Raw genomic sequence first — 22,588 nt, forward strand, 5'->3', positions numbered from 1 at the left:
AGCTGTAGATATTTATGCTCAAATCCACTCAAAGTAGGGGGCAGGGCACCATCACGCTGTGTCTTTAAATTATATTAATTTCTTAGAGGCCTACTTGTATTTCCTAGAATGTAAATGTGAGGAGTGACATATAAGCTATGTACAATGTACAATATTCTTAAAGGCGTCACGCAGTGGCGATAAAAGTCGCATTATTCTGCACCAGAATGCTTTCGAGATTCGAAATAAATTGACCATCGATTTTTCAAAAGCTTCCCGCGGTTGTAATCGGTCCTTATTTGATCATGCCCATCACTTGAAATTTTCCGCGTTCGCAGCGCCCCCTCTCGGTCAATGGAACAGCTGCGTGACGTCATACCAGTAACCACTCGGTGCAGTTGCAATGACGGACACACCAGAAAATAGGAGCGATGCTGAGGAAATTAGCTTTGATTTTACCGATACAGAAGAAGAAAATGGCCCACAAGTAGAGATTTTGACAGCTGAATGTCCTGGTGGTATCCAGCCTTACAGATTTGAACCTGAGCGCTCATCTTCAGAAGAAAATGAGGACAGTTCTGACAACGACAGAAACGAAGACGAGAATGAAGACCAGCGACTTGAAGACTTGTTTTGGTTGGTTTCTCTGACTAAATCACTACTTGTGTGTATTTTTAAAGACCATTTTCACTTGAATTAGAATGCTGTGTGATTTAATCTATGATTTATGTGTAATACTGATAGCTGTAGGGGGTGAAAGTATAGCTAGAAAGATTGAATTCTAGCAACTTGACAGCTTGCGATCTCGCGAAATGCAGTGGGCCTTCTGATACAGTAGACCCCTTGATATTCCAGTTTTCATCATTTTCCTTTTATTGCGGTTGATTTTAACTTGATATTCAGTATGTTATAGGCTGGGAGTATTGAGCTTTGTATTGTATTGTTTAGTAAACGTACAATCGTCAGTAATAAGTGATAATTATTAGTTAAAGGCAGCTCTGTGGCATAAATCTTTCAATTAATCTTCTGTCATCCATTTGCTAAAATTATGTGCCACATATGTTATCAAGACAACACTTCATGTGACAAAGAAAGATATGACAAATACATAAATGTATGAAAATCATTTTGTACAATTAATGATTGATACATAGAAACACTTAAAACATGTGTGTGGCAGCGGGGGCGTGGTCAAGCGCCGGTCTGTGACAGGAGGGCAGAGCCAGGGAAGGTGAGTGGCAGAAATCACTACACCTGACGGTAATTAACCTGTGTTGTGTGTTTTCCCAGTAACCGCGCCCTATTTAAGGAGGCAGAGCTCATCCCGGGACAAGAACACAGTGTGTGTGTTTCACTATCAGATTAAAACTGGCGGTTATACTGAAAAGTCTGGCAATAAAAAGCCTATTTGCATCTGAAGCGTTGTCCTGCCATCCTCTGTGCTCCACCCACACTTCAGAGAGCTCTACAGTGGTACCAAAACCCGGGACAAGGTGGAGCACCAACCTTGCAGCCCCATGGAATCCTCCCCGTTCGCGGACCTGGTCCACGCCCTCGCCACGGCTCAGCAAAGCCAGCACCAGGCGCTCGTCACGCTCCGAAAGGAGCAAGAGCGGCGCTTCGAAGCCCTGGTGCTGGCCCAGCAGGAAGATCGCGAGGCGTTCCGGCATCTCCTCGTGTCGGCGGGGTCCACCAGCACCCCGGCCGCGGGCCCGTCTCCCCTCACCGTGACCAAGATGGGCCCGCAGGACGACCCCGAGGCGTTTCTCACATTGTTCGAGCAGGTCGCCGAAGCCTCGGGGTGGCCGCTATAACTCCCCGCCAACCGCCGGCTGGCCTATGCGGACCTTCGCGAGGAGATGCCGGAACGCCTCGCGATCTTCCTGCTGGGCCAGCACCAGGGCTTCGAAGCGCCGCTCTTGCTCCTTTCGGAGCGTGACGAGCGCCTGGTGCTGGCTTTGCTGAGCCGTGGCGAGGGCGTGGACCAGGTCCGCGAACGGGGAGGATTCCATGGGGGTGCGAGGTTGGTGCTCCACCTTGTCCCGGGTTTTGGTACCACTGTAGAGCTCTCTGAAGTGTGGGTGGAGCACAGAGGACGGCAGGACAACGCTTCAGATGCAAATAGGCTTTTTATTGCCAGACTTTTCAGTATAACCGCCAGTTTTAATCTGATAGCGAAACACACACACTGTGTTCTTGTCCCGGGATGAGCTCTTCTCTGCTCTCCCTCTGCCTCCTTAAATAGGGTGCGGTTACTGGGAAAACACACAAAACACAGGTTAATTACCGTCAGGTGTAGTGATTTCTGCCACTCACCTTCCCTGGCTCCGCCCTCCTGTCACAGACCGGTGCTTGACCACGCCCCCGCTGCCACAATGTGTTTTTAAAAAAATAATTTTTTTCTATCAATACCTAGCCATGACCTTGAAATCAGATCCATTGATAACAACAGTCACAAATAGTGTTCGTTGTTACAGCCAAACACAATACACCGATTAGGCATTTTGTATCACAGAATATTAATACATCATTTCATAGTGTTTTGAGTGTTCAAAACTATCCACAAACTGAATAAATCCACAAAATCCACAATGTAAACAACTCTGGTAAACGCACGCTATAGAGAAAACATGGCGACAGGCCAGCATCACCCAAGGGAGGTTACTGGTATGACGTCACACACAAGTTGACCTAGTTAACGGCTGGCTGCCTAAATTTGGCTGTGCGCATCAACTTTAAATGCTTGTAGCGGGCGCATCGTGACACTGAGATCGCGGGAAACCGAGGGGCTTGAATAACCCACCAAACCCGACATTTTGACACGATATAGCCTGATTGCTGAAATTACCGCACGACGCCTTTAATATCCACTGTAGATTTTGGTAGGTGTGTTGGGTATCTCTGTAAAGCCTCAGCTGCGCATGCCGCCTGGCAATGCGCACCCTCGCTACATGCGCTAGGTGAAGGATCGGTCAGTGGAGAGCTCAGCTAAGCTCAGCATGTTTAATTCCCCAAGCCAATGACAAGAACTTTCGTGAGAAATAACGCGAACGTCTGCATCATGTGGGATTTGCGGGCGGGAGCGGGACAAAATATGGCAGGCGCGGGCGGGAGAGGGACTGAAAATCATAATTCTTTGCGGGAGCGGGACTGAAAATTCTGTCCCACGCAGACCTCTACTTTGCAGGCTAGCTTCAGAGCCATCATCACCATGTAGGTCCAGTCCGAGGGGGTTTTGGCTTCGGTTATCTTATCTTATTTCGGACTCATTTTCCATCATATTTGTATTTGTCCTACTTCTAGTTGTAACCCCTCTCTTCATTGTGAAGCAACACACGCACTTGAGTTGATAGAGTTTTGGGGGGTTATTTCAAAAACCGTTGGGGAGCTCGTAAACTACGCTGCCACCTTCTCTATGGCGGAACTGGAACCCTCAGGTGCAGTTTGTGGGATTAGTTACAGTGTTGTAGTAAATTTCACAGTGAGTTCAGCACATTGCAGTCGGATCAAGTCCTGTTTTGTGCTGCAGCTTCTCACATACGTCCATCTGACCCAAAGACTCTGTGACAAATCATCAGTGTGCAGTGAACAGAAACAATCTTCCTCCTCAGGACACTGATGAAGCTAAAACCTCTGCTTCAGTCTCACTATTAGAGAATGTGTCTTACTGAGGAGCAGGTCATGCGACTCTCAGAGAGATGATCTTACCTCAGTATCTCCAGTTTACAGTGAGGATTCTCCAGTACAGCAGAGAGACGCTTCACTCCTGAGTCTCCCAGATTATTATCGGACAGATCCAGTACTCTCAGGTGTGAGGGGTTTGATCTCAGAGCTGAACTCAGAGCAGCACAGCCTTCATCTGAGACACCACAACCACACAACCTGCAGAGACACAATGACACACACTTCATCAACAGATTTAATACTGACTTTAAAGATGATGAGTGTAGTGGTCTAACAAAGTGTTAGGCTTTGGGACTATCTTGGCCTCTAGAGGCCGCTATTATATCTTTGTCATGTCATGTTTGTTTTGACAGCTAGGGGGTTTGTGTTTTTTGTTTTGACAGCCATGTGTTTCTTTGTTTTTCATGTGCCTTGTGCCGCACCTAGTCTTAATTGCCAATTATGACCTGATCATGTGTTCAATTACTTTGGGTATTTATACTACCCCATTTTGTCTTTCTAGTCACTGAGTCTTTGTGTTGTGTTATGGTGAGTCACTTTTGTACTATGTGCCTTAGCCCTTTGTCTTTGGTATTTTGCTCTTTTGGGACATTTTGACTATTTTTTTGTTACTTGGAACTTTGCCTTTTGTATCTTCTGAGCATTTGGATTTTTGCTTTCTCTTCCTTGGTTTTGGATTTTTGAACTCTTGGAACTTTGGTATTTTTTGTTCTTGTATCTCCTGTTTGTTTGGATTTACCTTTGTGGATTTTGTTTTTTTTCACAAGCTGTGGATTTTCCTGGACTTCTGAGCTTGGGCAATAAACTTTATTGAGCGGTAGCTTTGATCTCACGCCTCTGCACTTGAGTCATTCTTCTGCTTAGCCTAGTGGGTGTTTGCTGGGTTTTTACACCAGCGACCCTGGTTCAATTCCCAGCACAACCTAACAGAAAGACTCAGTCATGACTGACTCAGCAGAGGCTTCTTCAGCTGTCTTTCAGAGGATAATGGCCACTTTAACAAGCTTTGGGGCTACCATGGACACTCATGGACAAGCACTAGTAAGCCAACAAGAGACCCTTGCTCACCACGATGCACTGCTTCAGCAAATTGGGAAGACCCTTGCATGGCTGACTCCTCTGCCCCCATCTCCTGGTCCTCCCTCTGCTCCTGCTCCACTATCTGCTCCAGCACCTCCTGCCACGCTCCCTCCTTCACCTCATGAACCCAGCCTTCCTGCACCACAGAGCTATGACGGCAAGCACGGTGAGTGCCAGGAGTTCCTTACCCAGTGTCAACTCACCTTCGAGCTCCAGCCTACCACCTACACTACTGACCGCAGCAAGATTGCATATGTAATAACATTGTTAGCTGATAAGGCATGATCTTGGGCAACAGCCATCTGGCAGAGACAGGGACCCGAGTGTTCCGATTTCAAGATGTTTACGGAGGAGATGCTTTGTGTTTTCGATCAGGTGGACATCAGCAAGGATGCAGCCAGGAAACTCATGTCCACCCGGCAGGGAGGAAGTGTCGCAGACTACGCCATCTCGTTCCGGACGCTCGCAGCAGTCAGTGAATGGAATGAGACTGCCCTGGCTACAGCTTTCCACCATGGTCTGTTGGACTCCATCAAAGACGGTCTGGCCTTGATAGGTTGCCCAAGTGACCTTGAAACTCTGATCTCACATGCCATTCGCCTTGATAACAGGATTAGAGAGCGTAGCCAAGACCTGAGCTTTCCTTACCTCACTGCTTCAACCTGGAGTCCGTCCACCTCATCTAGTGTTTGTCCGGAGCCCATACAAGTTGGCCGCACTCGTCTCTCCGCATTTGAGAGGGAGCGCAGGAGGAGGGACAAGTGCTGCATCTACTGTGGCAAGCCTGGCCCTTTCCGAGCATCATGTCCCAAGCTCTTGGGGAAAAGGACCGTCCCATCCAGCCAAGGGAGGGTTGTGATGGGGACTACCCTCTCTCCCGAACTTCCTGGCCAAGGAGTCTACATCCCTGTCTCCATCTCCTGGGGTGAGTCCGTCCACTCTTGCCAAGCATTGTTAGACTCCGGGGCTGCTGGAAATTTTATGGATGTTCACTTTGCCTGAACAATCAATGTCCCTACTGTACCCCTTGAGGCTCCATTGTCTGTGTCTGCTCTGGATGGCCAAGCTTTAGGTGATGGTAGAGTCACCCAAGTAACTTCTCCAGTTTTTCTCCAGTCTCAAGGTCACAGAGAAGAAATATCCCTGCATCTGATTCATTCACCAGAGTTCCCAGTGATTCTAGGCTTTCCTTGGCTCACCCGCCACAACCCTCACATAGACTGGGCAACAAACCAGGTTGTGGAATGGGGCCCTACATGCCATGCCTCTTGTCTGCTTTCTAGTTCTCCTGTGTCTCCTGCCGAGCCCCCTGACCTCACCGAGTTATCTCAAGTTCCCACAGAGTACTGGGATTTGAGGGAAGTTTTTAGCAAGAGTAGGGCCACCACTCTTCCTCCTCACCGTGCCTATGACTGTGCCATAGACTTGCTCCCCGGTGCTACCCCTCCTCGGGGCAGGCTGTTTTCCCTTTCTCAGCCAGAACGCAAGGCCATGGATGAGTACATCAAGGACGCCCTGGCCTCGGGATTCATCCGCCCCTCCACCTCACCTGCTGGTGCAGGCTTCTTCTTTGTCGGCAAGAAGGATGGGGGACTGCGACCGTGTATTGACTACAGGGACCTGAATAAGATCAGTGCGCAACCGCTATCCCCTTCCGCTGATGTCCACCACATTCGACCTGCTCCAAGGTGCTACAGTCTTCACCAAGTTGGATTTACAAAATGCATACCACCTCATCCGTATCCGACAGGGAGACGAATGGAAGACTGCCTTTAACACCCCATCGGAACATTATGAGTACCAAGTGATGCCCTTTGGACTTACCAATGCACCAGCAGTCTTTCAGGCCCTTATCAATGACGTCCTGAGGGAGATGATCAACAAATATGCTTTTGTTTACCTCGACGACATTTTAATATTCTCCAAGACCTTGCATGAGCATCGCCGCCATGTCCGTCAGGTTCTTCAGAGGCTGCTAAAAAACAACTTGTTTGTGAAAGCCCAGAAATGTGAATTTCATGTCCCAGAGGTCTCCTTTCTGGGCTTTATTGTATGGACGGGACAACTTCAGATGGATCCAGCCAAGACCCTGGCCGTCCGGGACTGGCCCACTCCCAAGTCTGTGAAAGAAGTTCAGCGGTTTTTAGGATTTGCTAACTTCTACCGCAAGTTTGTCAGAAACTTCAGTTCAGTAGCAGCGCCCATATCTGACCTCACCAAAAGGACAGGTGGGTCTTTTGTCTGGCCTCCTCAGGCAGAGAGGGCTTTCAAGGACCTCAAGCACCGTTTCTGTACTGCACCCATTCTGGTCCTCCCTGACACATCACAACCCTTCATTGTCGAGGTGGACGCTTCGGACAGTGGCGTCGGCGCTGTCCTCTCTCAACGCTCAGATGAAAGGTTGCACCCCTGTGCATACTTCTCCCACCATCTGAGTCCTGTGGAGTCCCGTTATCATGTGGGTGATCGAGAACTGCTTGCTGTCAAACTGGCCCTTGAGGAGTGGAGGCACTGGCTGGAGGGAACTCAACATCCGTTCCTGGTTTGGACGGACCACAAAAACCTGGAGTACTTCCAGCAAGCCAAGAGACTTAATCCTCAACAGGCTAGGTGGGCCTTGTTCTTCAGTCGGTTCGATTTCACCCTGTCGTACCGCCCCGGCTCGAAGAACACCAAACCTGACGCTCTTTCCAGACAGTTCTCTTCCACTAACAGGGAGAGTGAAGTTGGGCCTATTATCCCTGTGTCCCGAATTGTGGCCCCTGTCCGCTGGGGTGTTGAGGAGGCTGTCCGACAAGCTCAACGCCAGGACCCCAGTCCTGGGACAGGGCCACCTAGTCTCTTGTACGTTCCACGTCAAGCACAGGCCAAGGTTCTCCAGTGGGGTCATTCATTCCCTCTCACTGCTCACCCAGGAGCTCAGAGGACCCTGGATTTCTTGAAGAGACGCTTCTGGTGGCCAGGCATGGAGAAAGAAGTGAGGTCATTCGTTCTGTCCTGTGAAGTGTGCACCAGAAGCAAGAACCCACGGCAGCATCCCCAGGGCCTCCTGCATCCTCTGCCCATTCCTCGGCGTCCCTGGTTTCATGTGGCGGTCGACTTCATCACGGGCCTTCTAGATTCACAAGGTAATGCTGTCATTCTAGTTATAGTCGACAGGTTCTCAAAGGCCTGTCGTTTCATACCTCTATGCAAGCTCCCTTCTGCCCTTGAGACTGCCAAACTAATGTTCACCCATGTCTTCCGAGTCTTCGGACTCCCACAGGACATCGTCTCCGACCAAGGGCCCCAGTTCTCCTCCCGAGTGTGGCGGGCATTCTGCAAGCTGATCGGGGCCACTGCCAGCTTCTCCTCTGGGTTCCATCCCCAGTCTAATGGCCAGACTGAGAGGCTCAACCAGGACCTGGAAACCACCCTGCGAGGCCTGGCGATGGACAACCCGACATCATGGAGCACCTGGTTGCCATGGGCGGAGCACGCCCATAACACCCTGCAGTCATCGGCCACCAGGTTGTCTCCATTCCAATGCCAATTCAGGTTCCAGCCACCTTTGTTTCCTGAACAGGCGGAGGACGCTGGGGTGCCCTTGGTCAATCATTTCCTGAGACAGTGTCGTAAGACCTGGAACAAGGTCCGGAGGACTCTCATCCGTACTTCCAGGGCCAACCAGACTCAGGCCAACCGCCATAGACGGCCTGCCCACAGTTTTCGCCCTGGACAGCGGGTTTGGTTGTCCGCCAAAGACCTTCCTCTATGGGTGGAGAACCGCAAACTTTCCCCTCGTTATGTTGGTCCCTTCAAGGTAGTGTGCAGAGTGAACCCTGTTGCCTACCGGCTCCAGTTGCCCCGGTCGCTGAAAATCAATCCCACATTCCACGTGTCCCTGTTGCGGCCCGTACTGTCGTCCCCTTATGCCCCTGCCCCTAGGAGTCCCCCGCATCCTCTGTGGACAGACTGTGTTCACCGTGTGCCACCTGCTGGACTCCCGCCGGGTCCGTGGTGGTCTCCAGTACCTAGTTGACTGGGAGGGCTATGGGCCTGAGGAGCGCTGTTGGGTCCCCGCTCGGGACATTTTAGACAAAGAACTTTGTTGGGACTTCCATTTGGCCCATCCTGATCGCCCTGGGAACGTCAGGAGATGCTCCTTGGGGGGGGGTCCTGTTAGGCTTTGGGACTATCTTGGCCTCTAGAGGCCGCTATTATATCTTTGTCATGTTTGTTTTGACAGCTAGGGGGTTTGTGTTTTTTGTTTTGACAGCCATGTGCTTCTTTGTTTTTCATGTGCCTTGTGCCCCACCTAGTCTTAATTGCCAATTATGACCTGATCATGTGTTCAATTACTTTGGGTATTTATACTACTGTACCCCATTTTGTCTTTCTCGTCACTGAGTCTTTGTGTTGTGTTATGGTGAGTCACTTTTGTACTGTGTGCCTTAGCCCTTTGTCTTTGGTATTTTGCTCTTTTGGGACATTTTGACTTTTTTTTTGTTACTTGGAACTTTGCCTTTTGTATCTTCTGAGCGTTTGGATTTTTGCTTTCTCTTCCTTGGTTTTGGATTTTTGAACTCTTGGAACTTTGGTATTTTTTGCTTTTGTATCTCCTGTTTGTTTGGATTTACCTTGGTGGATTTTTTTTTTTTTTTTCACAAGCTGTGGATTTTTCTGGACTTCTGAGCTTGGGCAATAAACTTTTTTGAACAGTAGCTTTGATCTCACTCCTCTGCACTTAAGTCATTCTTCCGCTTAGCCTAGTGGGTGTTTGTTGGGTTTCTACACCAATGACCCTGGTTCAATTCCCAGCACAACCTAACACAAAGTCAAAACACTTTGGATGTTGTTACGTGCTTGTGGACAGTAATGAAGTACATTTACTTGAGTTCTGTACTGATGTCCATTTTTTTGAGTATCTGTACTTTAAGTTTTTTTTTTTTGAAACTTATGACTTTAACTTCACTACATTTGAAAGACAAATATCGTACTTTTTACTCCACTACATTTCTGTCAAGGTCCTCATTACTTGTTACTATGAAGCAGCTTTGAAAGTGGATGTTTTTTTCTTTTCTAAAACGTGATTGTTTATTCGTAGGTGACACTGAGACAGTGTATCAGTAATCACGCGGGTCATGTCACATCCATAGACTGGATAAAATCAAGTTCAGTGATTTTCTCCACAGCATTATTTGAATAAGATCAGTTGATGGCAGAATGGAAGGAGGCAGTTCTTCTGGGGAATGAATGCACCCATGGCCATACCGAGAACCCATCTTTCAGTTTTCTGAAAGGAATAAATTCATCAAACCAACAGCATCATCTCTTCTGCATTCCATACATTTTCAGTATTGATGAACTTTATACAGTTTGGGAGAGATTAAGCGTTTACATAAAAGGAGAATAAAGAGAGTGACAGGTAAGTCCAGGAGAGGTTAGAGAAGAGGAGATTAAATAAAATTACAAATTTGAAAGATAAGAAGGGGTTCAACATATATGTGCATCTACAGTAAAGTTAAAGTTGCAGGAACTTTCCATAATCGTTCACTTGACACCTCCACAAAGTCTGGTTGTATGGATTTTACAAATTTGACCCACTTTGTCCATAATTTAATAAACAGAGTTTTCTTGAGATGGAGAGAGGAAGTGATCCTTTCCATATTGTAAATCTCATTTACTCTATTTATCCATTCTTGTATTGTAGGGGGTTCAGGGAGCAGCCAGCGTCTCATAAGCGCTTTTTTGCAGGCACATATCAAAATGCCAAACAAATATTCATCAGCACACCTTGCCTGGAAGTCAACATGTCCTAAAAATAAAGGAAGAAACTGAAAAGGCAGGTCAGTATCAAACATCTTTCTGAATGCATTATGAATCTCTGCCCTGGTTTGATGACTGGGCCGTCCCAAAACATATGCCAATGGTCAACTTCTTGAGACGCACACTGTCTCCAACATTTAGCATCTCCTCCCACCACACGTACTTTTTGCTTTGGTGTGATAAAAAACAAATAAAACACTTCCATCCAAACTCCCTCCACATCTGAGAGTTTGTACATTTCCACTGGAGTTCACACACGTTCAGCCAGACCTCGTCTGATATTGGAAGGTTTCTCTCTCTCTCTCCCCCACTTTTCTCTGATGTATTCTGTTGTGTGTGTTTTTTGTCAACTGGCCTTTGTAAATTCGAGAGAATGCCCTTATTTAGATTATTTTGGTAGGCGTCCAGGAGTACTTTCAATATAGGATCATCCATATCCGTTTTATGTCTAATATGTTCAAAATAAGTTCGTATCTGGAGGGATCTAAAAAAGTCAGATTTTTCAAGTTGGTATTCCTTCCTCAGACTCTTCAAAGCTCTTCAATTTTCCTTTAGTTGTAAGTGAATAAAATGATGTTATTCCTCTCGAAATCCAAGATTTAAATCTATAATCCATTTCGTTTGGTTTGAATCCGGGGTCATAGGCACACCACTGAATTATCTGTAAATTATTCTCCAATTTGTATTCTTCCTTTAATGTATTCCAAATATTTAATTGCGCTTTGATCCCTGGGTTTTCAATATTATTTCTGAATCTTCCCAAATTTTTATGAGCCAATATGGCATGGATCGGTGGATCAGTCTGAATAGAGAGTTCTAGATCTTTCCATCTTGCATGAAATGCTGAGCTACATATATCGATCAGAGGTTTAACCTGAGCTGCCAAATAATATTCTTTAAAATGAGGTAATGCCATCCCCCCCTTTGGAAGTTGTAGTGTTTTAAATTTGACCCTGGGTTTCTGACCCTGCCATATGAATCTGGAGATGATTTTATTCAGTTCTGAAAAACATTTTAAGGAAATTTCTACAGGAAGTGCTTGAAATAAAAAGAGAGATCTTGGAAGTATATTCATTTTTACACTGTCTATTCTATGACTGAGGCTGCGGAAAGAGATCGAGTTCCACTTTTATACGTCTTCTTTCATTTTTGTTCAAAGAGGCTCATAATTTATCTTTGTTATTGATGTGATTTCTTTTGCTATATTTATATATCCCTAAGTATTTTAACGAGTTCTGGTCCCAATTAAGATGATATTTCTCTTTAAGGTGTTTAGGAGGTATGTATTTAAAAGTCAGAATCTGAGTTTTTTGTATGTTCAATTTACATCCTGCAAACTCGCCAAATCTTTCTAAAAGGTCCATTAATTTGACAAATGAACTAGATGGGCTAGTTAAAAATATCAAAACATCGTCAGCATATAGCGCCACCTTGTGATCATCCCCCTTAATGGTTATGCCTTTGATATCTTCTGTCTGTCTCAGCCACTGTGCTAAAGGCTCTATAGAAAGTGCAGAAAGTAAAGGGGAAAGTGGACAGCCCCGTCTCGTTCCACGCTGTAGTATAATAGTGTCTGTGAGAGAACTGTTTATTTTTATTCGGGCTGATGGTTTGTCATAAAAAGTGTACACACACCCTGAATGAAATTTTCATATATGCCAAATCTTTTAAGGGCCTTATATAGGAAAATCCAGCTGACTGAGTCGAAGGCTTTCTCTGCGTCCGAGCTAATTCTGAGGGCTTCGAGATGATTTTGTTGGATGTAATGCAGTATGTGCAGGGACCGCCTGATGTTATCCTGAGCTTGTCTTTGCGAGACAAACCCAGTCTGGTCATTATGTATAATCCGAGGGAGGATTTTTTCCAGCCTTTTGGCCAGGATGGCTGTATATCATTTATAATCAACGTTTAACATCGAAATGGGTCGAAATGATACACATTCTAATTTATCCTTTCCCTCTTTAGGGAGAACAGAAATGACCGCCTCCTTCAGGAAGCATTTTTAAATCCACTAAAGTTGTATTGCAAGCCCGAAGAAGACTTGGCATTAATTCAATTCGTAGGGCTTTATACCGCTCTGAAGGGAGACTGTCAGGACCTGGGGATTTGTTTGCTTTCAATCTGGAGATGGTGCTGTTAAGTTCTGCCTCAGTTATTGCTGCTGTTAAGATCCTATTGTGTTCCTCTGAAGCTGCAGGTAGATTAAGGCCCTGTCCACACGGCAACGGATTCAGGTGACTCCGATACAATTGCTTATCGTTTAGGCCTGGCGTCCACACAGCACCGGCGTTTTGGGTGCCCAAAACGCAATCTTTTTGAGAACGGGTTCCAGAGCGGAAAGATCTGGCAACGTTGCCGTTGTGAAGTCGTCTGGATGAGTAGAACGGATTTGTTTACGATGACATCACAACCACATGACTGTGAGTGCTTCACGCTGGGTAGAAGTGTAACGAATATCACCAGGAAAAAGCCTTACAGAGCACTAGTGAGAGTGAAACACGAGCTTGGATATTATTATTATTATGTTCAGTGTTAGTTCACAGTAGTAATGCAAGAAGCAGAATAGTGACAGTAATTGCAAAAACATGCAATTGTACAAACACTGCAGCTCTACAGCAAAATATTCATTTATGAAATGGTCTGATTCTTAACACCAGTAGTGCCAATGATCTCATTGCGATGCGAATTGTCAACAAATCCTATAACTTGGTTCATGAAACGCGCTTACAAAATATTTTCACTGTGAATATTTATTGTGTAATGGTGCAAAGTGAGAGAGAGAGAGAGAGAGAGAGAGAGAGAGAGAGAGAATAGCCCTTAGGGCAGAGTCAATCCCGCCAGCAAAAATAGAGAAAAAAAGAAGCGATCTCACCTCTTCAGATGTGGGTTTAAGTCCTACAATACATTCCTCAAAAAGGGCGTAGAGGAGCAAATTAATCCATCAATGTGTATCATTCAATTTATTCCGGACCATTAAAGACGCCGCCTTCCGCGTAGAATCATACGTCATCCTCGTCGCCATATTGGATAGGTCAAAGCGGAGAATAAAGATTCATGTGCTGCGTTTAACTGTACCAACAGGTTTACCGTCCAAACGAGATCACATGGGATTACCTTTCACAGGTGAGAAACAACAAATTAATCCATCAACGTGTATCATTCAATTTATTCCGGACCATTAAAGACGCCGCCTTCCGCGTAGAATCATAGGTCATCCTCGCCGCCATTTTGGAGAGGTCAAAGCGGAGAATAAAGATTAGCTGCGTTTAACTGTACCAACAGGTTTGCCGTCCAAACGAGATCACATGGGATTACCTTTCACAGGTGAGACTGGAAAAATACTTTTCATTGTATTTGGTCATTATAATGTAATTTTACAAACAGATTTTCCTGACTTTGTGGCTAATATGCGTCCTTACTTCTTCTATTGTTCTGGTGTCTCCGAAGGGACCGTCTTACAGCGCCCCTAGAGGTGTGGCATGTGTATTGCATCGTTTTCAGCAAGCGTTGCGTTGCCATATGGACCTGATATTTTACTGATTGTTGCCCATTTGGACGCGATATATTTTTAAATAACATCTAGTTGCTGTTGTCGTGTGGATGTAGCCTAAGAGAGTTGAGAAATTCACCAATCTGCTGTTCTCCTGCTAATTCAGGTTGTGTATATAACGATTGATAGCATTCTTTAAAGATTTTTTGTATTTCACTTGGACCGTATTGCATATTTTTAGAATTTGGATCTTTCATTTTGTATATTGTGTTATCCACTTGTTGTTTTGTAGCTTTCTTGCCAGGAGTTTTGCTGATTTTGAGCCGGATTCATGATATTTCTGCTTTGGAAATACCATCTTTTTTTCAATGTCTTGTGTATACAACATGCTGATTTCATTCCGAACTTTCTTTATTCTTATCAACAGGCTTGGGTTTGGTAGCAGTTTATGTTGTGTCTCAAGATCTTTTAATTCTTCATTAAGGTCCATTAGCCATGATCGTCTTGCTTTTTTTCCATGAGCGCAGAAGGATATAATTTTACCTCTAACTACCACCTTCAGGGTATCCCATACTATACTCGGGTCAACGTCCCCTGTATCATTTTCTTCCAGAAACACTTTAATTTCTTTTCTCCTTTGGGATGTAAATTTTGGGTTGTTTAGAATACCGGTGTTTAGTCTCCACTCTGATCTTCCTGGATTATCACTAATATGAACAGCCAGAGGAGCATGATCAGAAATATCAATACACCCAATATCACAACTACGTATTCTATGGCAGTCTTTCTCTAACACAAAAAAAAATCATCTATGCTTGAAGATGTGTCATGGGGACATGAGTAAAAAGTGTAATCACGAGCTGTAGGGTAAAAATTTCTCCATACAGTAGATCTAATATGCCCAGCTCGGCCATTAAGACATTGATTTTCTTGTGCAGTGATGTAGCAGCTTGGTCTATAGATGACTCTATTGTCATGCTCCCGGGCTCACCTAACACTCAGGACTCCACTTCCCACAAACCCCCTCACACACCTGTCACTACCACGTGCACTCCATCAGCCAACCCAGAGCCACTTCCTAGGAGTGGCTCCCCAGAGTTCTAATTAATCAATCACCTGTACCTCTTTGTTTATGTGTATTTATACCCCTCTGTTTGTTTTACTCTTTGCACAGTATTGTCTCCACATTTTTGTGAGCCTCCTGAGTCAGGGTTTTTTCTAGAAAAATTTAGTATGAAGGCGCTCACCATGGCGAGGGAGCGAAGCGGGGGGGAGATGGTGCCAGTTGTCCCCCCCACCGCCGTGCAAAGCCTTTGAAAAATGCTCCAATGGGACATTCTGAGGCTATCTGAGGGGGAAATTGTAACAAATTGTCTGTCAACATTGAAAAAGAAAGAAGCAATCTTCTGCCCCGGACAGTCTTTGGCTTTCTTCTGTTTCGTGCCGCGGGATGACATCTTTAAATACCCAAGTGTCAACAAAAACAACTCGCGAACTACTTCTGTCAAAAGCTCCCGCGCCGGTGGGTGAAAGGTCATTCAGTCTTGAGAAATCTCACTCTACAAGTCAGCTGACCTTGTATGTAACCTATAACGTTATAACGTATTTGATGATCAGACACATTGTCACGTAGTGTTGCTGGGATGTTTTCATGGAGTCGGTAAGGGGGCGCACGCCGAGAGTAAGAGGGCGCAGCGCCCCTGTTCCCCCGTTTAGACGAAAGCTTGTGAGTGTTTCTATTTCTGATTGCATTCCTGTGTATAACCCTTTTTGCCTTCTTCCCGTTTTGCCTAGCCCTTGTGTTTATCTTGCCTGTGTTTTTCTGATTCCCGGTTCTTGGACTATTGCCCGTTTTCTGACTACGATTTGTCTCGCCCTCATTATCAAGTCAAGTCAACTTTATTGTCAAATAAATATGCAATGCATGCTCAACATACAGCACAGATGAAATTTCAGTCGTCTCTGACCCATGGTGCAAACAGGCAATGCAATAAATAAAAATAGAATAATTGAAAAAAAACAAACAAACAATATAAAACAGTATAAACACTAGATAGGAACTAGACAGACTAAACACTCAAACAATATAAACAGTATAAACACTCGATGAGAACAAGACAGACTAAACACTCAGACAATATAAACAGTATAAACACTCGATGAGAACAAGACATAGACTAAACACTCAGACAATATAAACAGTATAAACACTCTAGATATGAACTAGACGTAGACTAAACACTCATATATACACATATACACACACACACACATAGTGTATATATATATATATATATATATATATATATATATATATATATATATATATATATACACACACATACACACACACACACACACACACATACATACATACACACACACACATAGGTTCAAATAAACAAAACAGTCAAGGGCACTTGAGGTATAGCAGGTAAACATGAAATAAGCAGTATAAACAAACTAGCAGCTGTTAAGATGAGGTAGTGCGGAATAGTGCAAATGAGCAAGGTAAAGTGAGATGTGCAGTCCCTGAGTTCAGTGTGTTAATGAACGATGAGGTGTGTGTGTGTGTTGGGGGGGAAACTGAGTATGACATGTCAGATGCTGAAGGGGGGGCAGGGGGGTGTGCGAGCAGAATCTGTGGCAGGGGGCAGAGGGGGGAGGAGAGGCAGAACAGGGAGGGAGTTGAGCCTCCTGACTGCCTGGTGAAAGAAACTGTTCTTGAGCCTGCTGGTTTTGGCCCGGAGACTCCGCAGTCTCCTCCCCGATGGCAGCAGGCTGAAGAGGCTGTGAGATGGGTGGGTGGGGTCACCTGTAATCCTGATGGCTTTGCGGGTGAGGCGGGAGTTATAAATATCCATTAGAGAAGGGAGAGAGACACCAATGATCCTCTCAGCTGCTCTCACGATGCGCTGCAGAGACTTGCAGCAGGACATGGTGCAGGCGCCATACTACGCAGTGATGCAGCTGGTCAGAATGTTCGATGGTGCCTCTGTAGAAAGTGTGCATGATGGGGGCCGGGGCTCTTGCTCTCCTCAGTTTGCGGAGGAAGTACAGACGCTGTTGGGCTTTTTTGGCCAGTGATGCGGTGTTGTTGCTCCAGGACAGGTCTTCAGAGATGTGCACACCCAGAAACTTGGTGCTGCTCACCCTCTCCACTGCAGCACCGTCAATAGATAGTGGAGCATGCTGGGTGTGCTCTCTCCTGAAGTCCACAACAATCTCCTTCGTCTTCTCCACATTCAGATGGAGATTGTTGTCTTTGCACCACATGGCCAAGTGGCTCACCTCACTCCTGTAGATTGTCTCATCACCATTGTTGATGAGACCCACCACAGTCATGTCATCCACAAACTTAATGAAGAGATTTGAGCTGGATGTTGGTGTGCAGTCATGGGTCAGCAGAGTGAAGCGGAGGGGGCTTAGCACACATCCTTGGGGGGCCCCCCATGTTCAGTGTGATGGTGCTGGAGGAGTTGCTGACGACCCGTACAGTCCGTGGTCTCCCCCTCAGGAAGTCCAGCAGCCAGTTGCACAGGGAGGTGTTGAGTCTCAGCTGGTCCAGTTTATGAATGAGCTGCTGAGGAATGATTGTGTTGAATGCTGAGCTAAAGTCTATGAACAGCATTCTGACATACGAGTCTTTTGTCTCCAGGTGGGTGAGGGCTGAGTGGAGGGCAGTGGAGATGGCGTCATCGGTCGAACGGTTGGACTGATATGCAAACTGGAAAGGGTCCAGGGTGGGGGGGAGGGCAGACTTGATATGCCTCATGACTAGCCGCTCGAAGCACTTCATGAGGATGGGAGTGAGTGCGACAGGGCGGTAGTCATTGAAGCAGGAGGGAGACGGCTTCTTTGGGACTGGGATGATGGTGGTGGTTTTGAGGCACGCGGGGACAACAGCCTGGCTCAACGAGATGTTGAAGATGTCTGTAAAGACATCTGTGAGCTCCTCGGCACAGTCTCTCAGGATACGACCAGGAATGTTATCAGGACCTGGGGCTTTTCGTGCATTTGTCGTCCTGAGAGCTCTCCTCATGCTTTCTGGGGACAGTGTCAACACCTGGTTGCCAGGAGGTGGTGGGGTCTTCTGTGCTGTGGTGCTGTTGTCTGCCTCAAAGCGAGCGAAGAAGTCGTTCAAGTGATTCAGCAGAGACGTGGAGTTGTCACAGGTCTGTGGTGAGGGCTTGTAGTCTGTGATGGTCTGAATCCCCCGCCACAGGTTCCTGGTGTCTCTGCTGTCGTTGAAATGGTCAGCAATGTGCCTGGAATACTGGCTCTTGGCCACCCTGATGCCTCGTGACAGATTGGCCCTAGCTGTCCTCAGGCCCACCTCATCCCCAGCTCTGAAGGCAGCGTTCCAAGCCCACAGGAGCCTATGGACTTCCCCTGTCAGCCATGGCTTCTGATTGGCCCAAATGGAGATGGTTCTGGTGACCATAACATCGTCCATGCACTTCCTCATGTAAGCAGTGACGGTCTCCATGTACTCCTGGAGATCTGTGGTGTTATTGTAGGTGGCCGCCTGTCTGAACATGTTCCAGTCAGTGGTGGAAAAACACCACTATTGTGTGAGATTTCTTGGTATTGACCTGGCCTGGCTTTTGTACATTGTCTTCTCTCACTGTTCATTAAAGCACTGAGTTTCCTTTTAATCTGCGAGAGTCTGGTTTGTTACAGCTGCGTTACATCTATTGTAGGGTCAAGACGGATATTCCAATCTCCACCACATAGAACAATTCCTGCGGCCTGCATCATTAAGTCAAACATCTTTCTATAAGAAGCAAAATGACTTCCAGGAGGTACATAAACATTGTTAAATGTTATTATAACTCCATCTAGTCAAGTCAAGTTTATTTGTATAGCGCTTTTAACAATAAACATCATCATAAAGCAGCTTTACAGAATTTGAACGACTTAAAACATGAGCTAATTTTATCCCTAATCTATCCCCAATGATGAAGCCTGTGGTGACAGTGGCAAGGAAAAACTCCCTCAGATGAAATGAGGAAGAAACCTCGAGAGGAACCAGACCCAAAAGGGAACCCATCCTCATTTGGGCAAACAACAGACAACATGACTATAACATTAACAGTTTTAACATGAAGTCAGTTTCGTTGATGTTATAAACTCTTCACTGATGGAAACTTGAGTGCAAAACTGGTCATGACAACTGCAGTCCTAAAGTTAGCAAGTCAACTGTAGTCCTCAGCCATAAAAGCATTACTGTAAGAGTCCAGAGCGGCTTCCAAGTGTGACTTTCAACTGTCCATATGGGGCCGTCCTCCACAGGAGCAATGCAATGAGATTCCAACCAGACACAGGGCACCAGGATGGATCAGGCAGGTCCGAGGAGCAGAAGAGGTCAGCATCTCGATCCCAGGACCGACATGTAACTCCGAAGGACAGATTTGGGGGGGGGGGAGGGGGGAGAAAACACAGATTGTTAGGTATGCCCGATGTCACCTGAATAAGTAGGAACAGTATACATATTGCACTGAGTACAAGCAGGGACTCCGGCAACTAACTATGACAGCATAACTAAAAGGGGAGAGCCAGAAGGAAACACAGGCATGAAGGAGCCCCGGGACATAAAGCAGCAACCACTACACCGTCAACAAACTTGAGTGAGCAAGCGAGTGGGGGACTGACAGCATCCATACATCCCAGTTTACCAAAACACTCTGTCTGAGGACCCTCCAGATCTACACCTTTACCTCATAAACACCATTAGCAAAAGGCTTGCCTAAACAGATATGTTTTCAGCTTAGACTTAAATGCTGAGACTGTGTCTGATTCCCGAACATTACTTGGAAGGCTGTTCCATAACTGTGGGGCTTTATAAGAAAAGACTCCGCCCCCTGATGTAGCCTTGACTATACGAGGTACCAGCAGATAGCCTGCACCTTTTGATTCAAGTAGGCGTGGCGGGTCGTAAAGGACCAGAAGTTCACTCAGGTACTGTGGTGCGAGACCATTCAGTGCTTTAAAGGTCAATAGTAGTATTTTATAATCAATAAGGCATTACAATAATCCAACCTGGAGGTAACAAAAGCATGAACTAGGTTTTTCTGCGTCATGCAGTGACATTAAATTTCTAATCTTAGCAATATTTCTGAGATGAAAGAAAGCTATCCAGGTGAGGTTATCAATGTGAGTTTCGAATGAAAGACTGGGGTCAATAATCACTCTGAGGTCTTTTACTGCTGCACGTGAAGAAACAGAAAGGCCATCCAGAGTTACTGTGTAATCAGAAAACTTACTTTGAGCTGCATGTGGTCCAAGTACTTCAGTCTTGTCAGAGTTAAGCAGGAGGAAGTTAATCAGCATCCAGTGTCTAATGTCCTTTACACATTCCTCAGTTCTATTAAACTGGTGTCTCTCATCAGGTTTTGCAGAAGCATACAACTGTGTGTCATCAGTATAACAGTGGAAACTCATCTCATTAGCTCTAGCCGCTTTATCCTGTTCTACAGGGTCGCAGGCAAGCTGGAGCCTATCCCAGCTGACTACGGGCGAAAGGCGGGGTCCACCCTGGACCCTCCAGGTCATCACAGGGCTGACACATAGACACAGACAACCATTCACACCTACGGTCAATTTAGAGTCACCAGTTAACCTAACCTGCATGTCTTTGGACTGTGGGGGAAACCGGAGCACCTGGAGGAAACCCACGTGGACACAGGGAGAACATGCAAACCCCGCACAGAAAGGCCCTCGCCGGCCATGGTGCTCAAACCCGGACCTTCTTGCTGTGAGGCGACAGCGCTAACCACTACACCACCGTGCCGCCACAGTGGAAACGAATATGTTTATGAATAATATCACCCAGAGGTAACATATATAAAGAAAAAGCAGTGGACCCAAGACAGAACCTTGTGGAACACCAAACTTTACCTCAGTATGTCTAGAAAAATCACCATTTACAATCAGTTAAATAAGACCTTAGCCAGGAGAGGGCCGTTCCCTTAACTCCCACAACATTTTCTAGTCTATCCAGAAGAATGGAATAATCAAATGGTGTCAAATGCTGCACTAAGATCAAGTAACACAAGTAGCGAGACACAGCCCTGATCAGATGCCAACAGTAGGTTGTCTCATCTCATTATCTCTAGCCACTTTATCCTGTTCTACAGGGTTGCAGGCAAGCTGGAGCCTATCCCAGCTGACTACGGGCGAAAGGCAAGGTACACCCTGGATAAGTCGCCAGGTCATCACAGGGCTGACACATAGACAACCATTCACACCTATGGTCAATTTAGAGTCACCAGTTAACCTAACCTGCATGTCTCTGGGGGAAACCGGAGCACCCAGAGGAAACCCACGTGGACAACATGCAAACTCCACACAGAAAGGCCCTCGCCGGCCACGGGGCTCGAACCCAGACCTTCTTGCTGTGAGGCAACAGTGCTAACCACTACACCACCGTGCCGCCCCAGTAGGTTGTTTACTACTTTAACCAGAGCTGTCTCTGTGCTATGATGAGGTCTAAATCCTGACTGATACATTTCATAGATGTTATTCCTATGTAAATATGAGCATAACTGCTGTGCCACAGCTTTTTCAAGGATCTTGGAGATAAAGGGGAGATTTGATATTGGCCGATAATTGGACAGCTGACAGGGATCAAGGTCAGGTTTTTTTAATCAGGGGTTTGATAACTACTAGTTTAAAAGATTTGGGTACATAGCCAATCGTAAGAGAAGAATTTATTATTTTTAGAAGTGGTTCAATTACTTCAGGTACCATCTGTTTGAATAGACATGTAGGTAAGGGATCTAGTGCACAAGTTGAGGCTTTTGATGCCGAGATTAATGAAAGTAATTCAGTTTCTCTAAGGGGAGTAAAACATTCTAATTGCTGATCTGATACAGTTATATTGTTAACTACAGGGTCACTTACATTGTCTGACCTTAAATTAGTAGTTTGAATTTGTCAGATATTCTCAATTTTGCCATAAAAAAAAAAAAAAAAAACTTCATGAAGTCATTGCTACATACTACAGGTGTGCATATGTCTATAGTGGACTTATTCCTGGTTAATTTTGCTCCAGTATTAAATAGGAATCTAGGATTATTTTTGTTATCTTCTCTTAGGGAGGAGAGATATGTTGATCTAGCAGCACTAAGAGCTTTTCTCTACTTCAGGAAGCTCTCCTTCCATGCTAATTTGAACACTACCAATTTTGTTTGACACCATTTACGTTCCAATTTTTGAGTGGTCTGTTTAAAAGTGTGAGTGTCATTATATCAGGGTGTTAATTTTTTGTCTCTGACCATTTCCCATTTAAGAGGAGCTACATTATCTCAAGTATGGCGGAACGTTGGCTCTAAGCCAGACCTGGGCATTTTACGGCCTGCGGGCCGCATCCGGCCCTTTGGTTCATTCTGACCAGTCCGCGTAAGGTTAATTAGAAATTACAAGATAAACGTATTTTCTAATTTTACCCCATGCATGAACTGAATGTGCATTGCTTTTATTTTGAAGTTGTGTTCAACAAAAACACAATGCGCGCGACATGAACATGACACGAAATCCCCCGAA

At 45.7% G+C, this 22,588-nt stretch overlaps 1 protein-coding gene across 5 annotated transcripts in view; it reads right to left on the reverse strand.

Annotated features, from left to right (window-relative positions):
• The window catches only part of LOC132882168 (NACHT, LRR and PYD domains-containing protein 12-like), a 547,173-nt gene that overhangs the window by 466,089 nt on the left and 58,496 nt on the right, over positions 1-22,588 (reverse strand). For 4 of the 5 annotated variants that reach the window (XM_060915441.1, XM_060915440.1, XM_060915439.1 and 1 more), the window contains exon 10: positions 3,688-3,861. The exons of the other annotated variant lie outside the window; for it this stretch is intronic. In XM_060915441.1, coding sequence (XP_060771424.1) covers positions 3,688-3,861 — 174 coding nt within the window. The remainder of the gene's footprint in view (positions 1-3,687; positions 3,862-22,588) is intronic. 5 annotated transcript variants of the gene reach the window in all.

This window comes from Neoarius graeffei, chromosome 2 (genome assembly GCF_027579695.1).
Source record: "Neoarius graeffei isolate fNeoGra1 chromosome 2, fNeoGra1.pri, whole genome shotgun sequence".
In the NCBI taxonomy this organism is placed as follows: domain Eukaryota; kingdom Metazoa; phylum Chordata; class Actinopteri; order Siluriformes; family Ariidae; genus Neoarius; species Neoarius graeffei.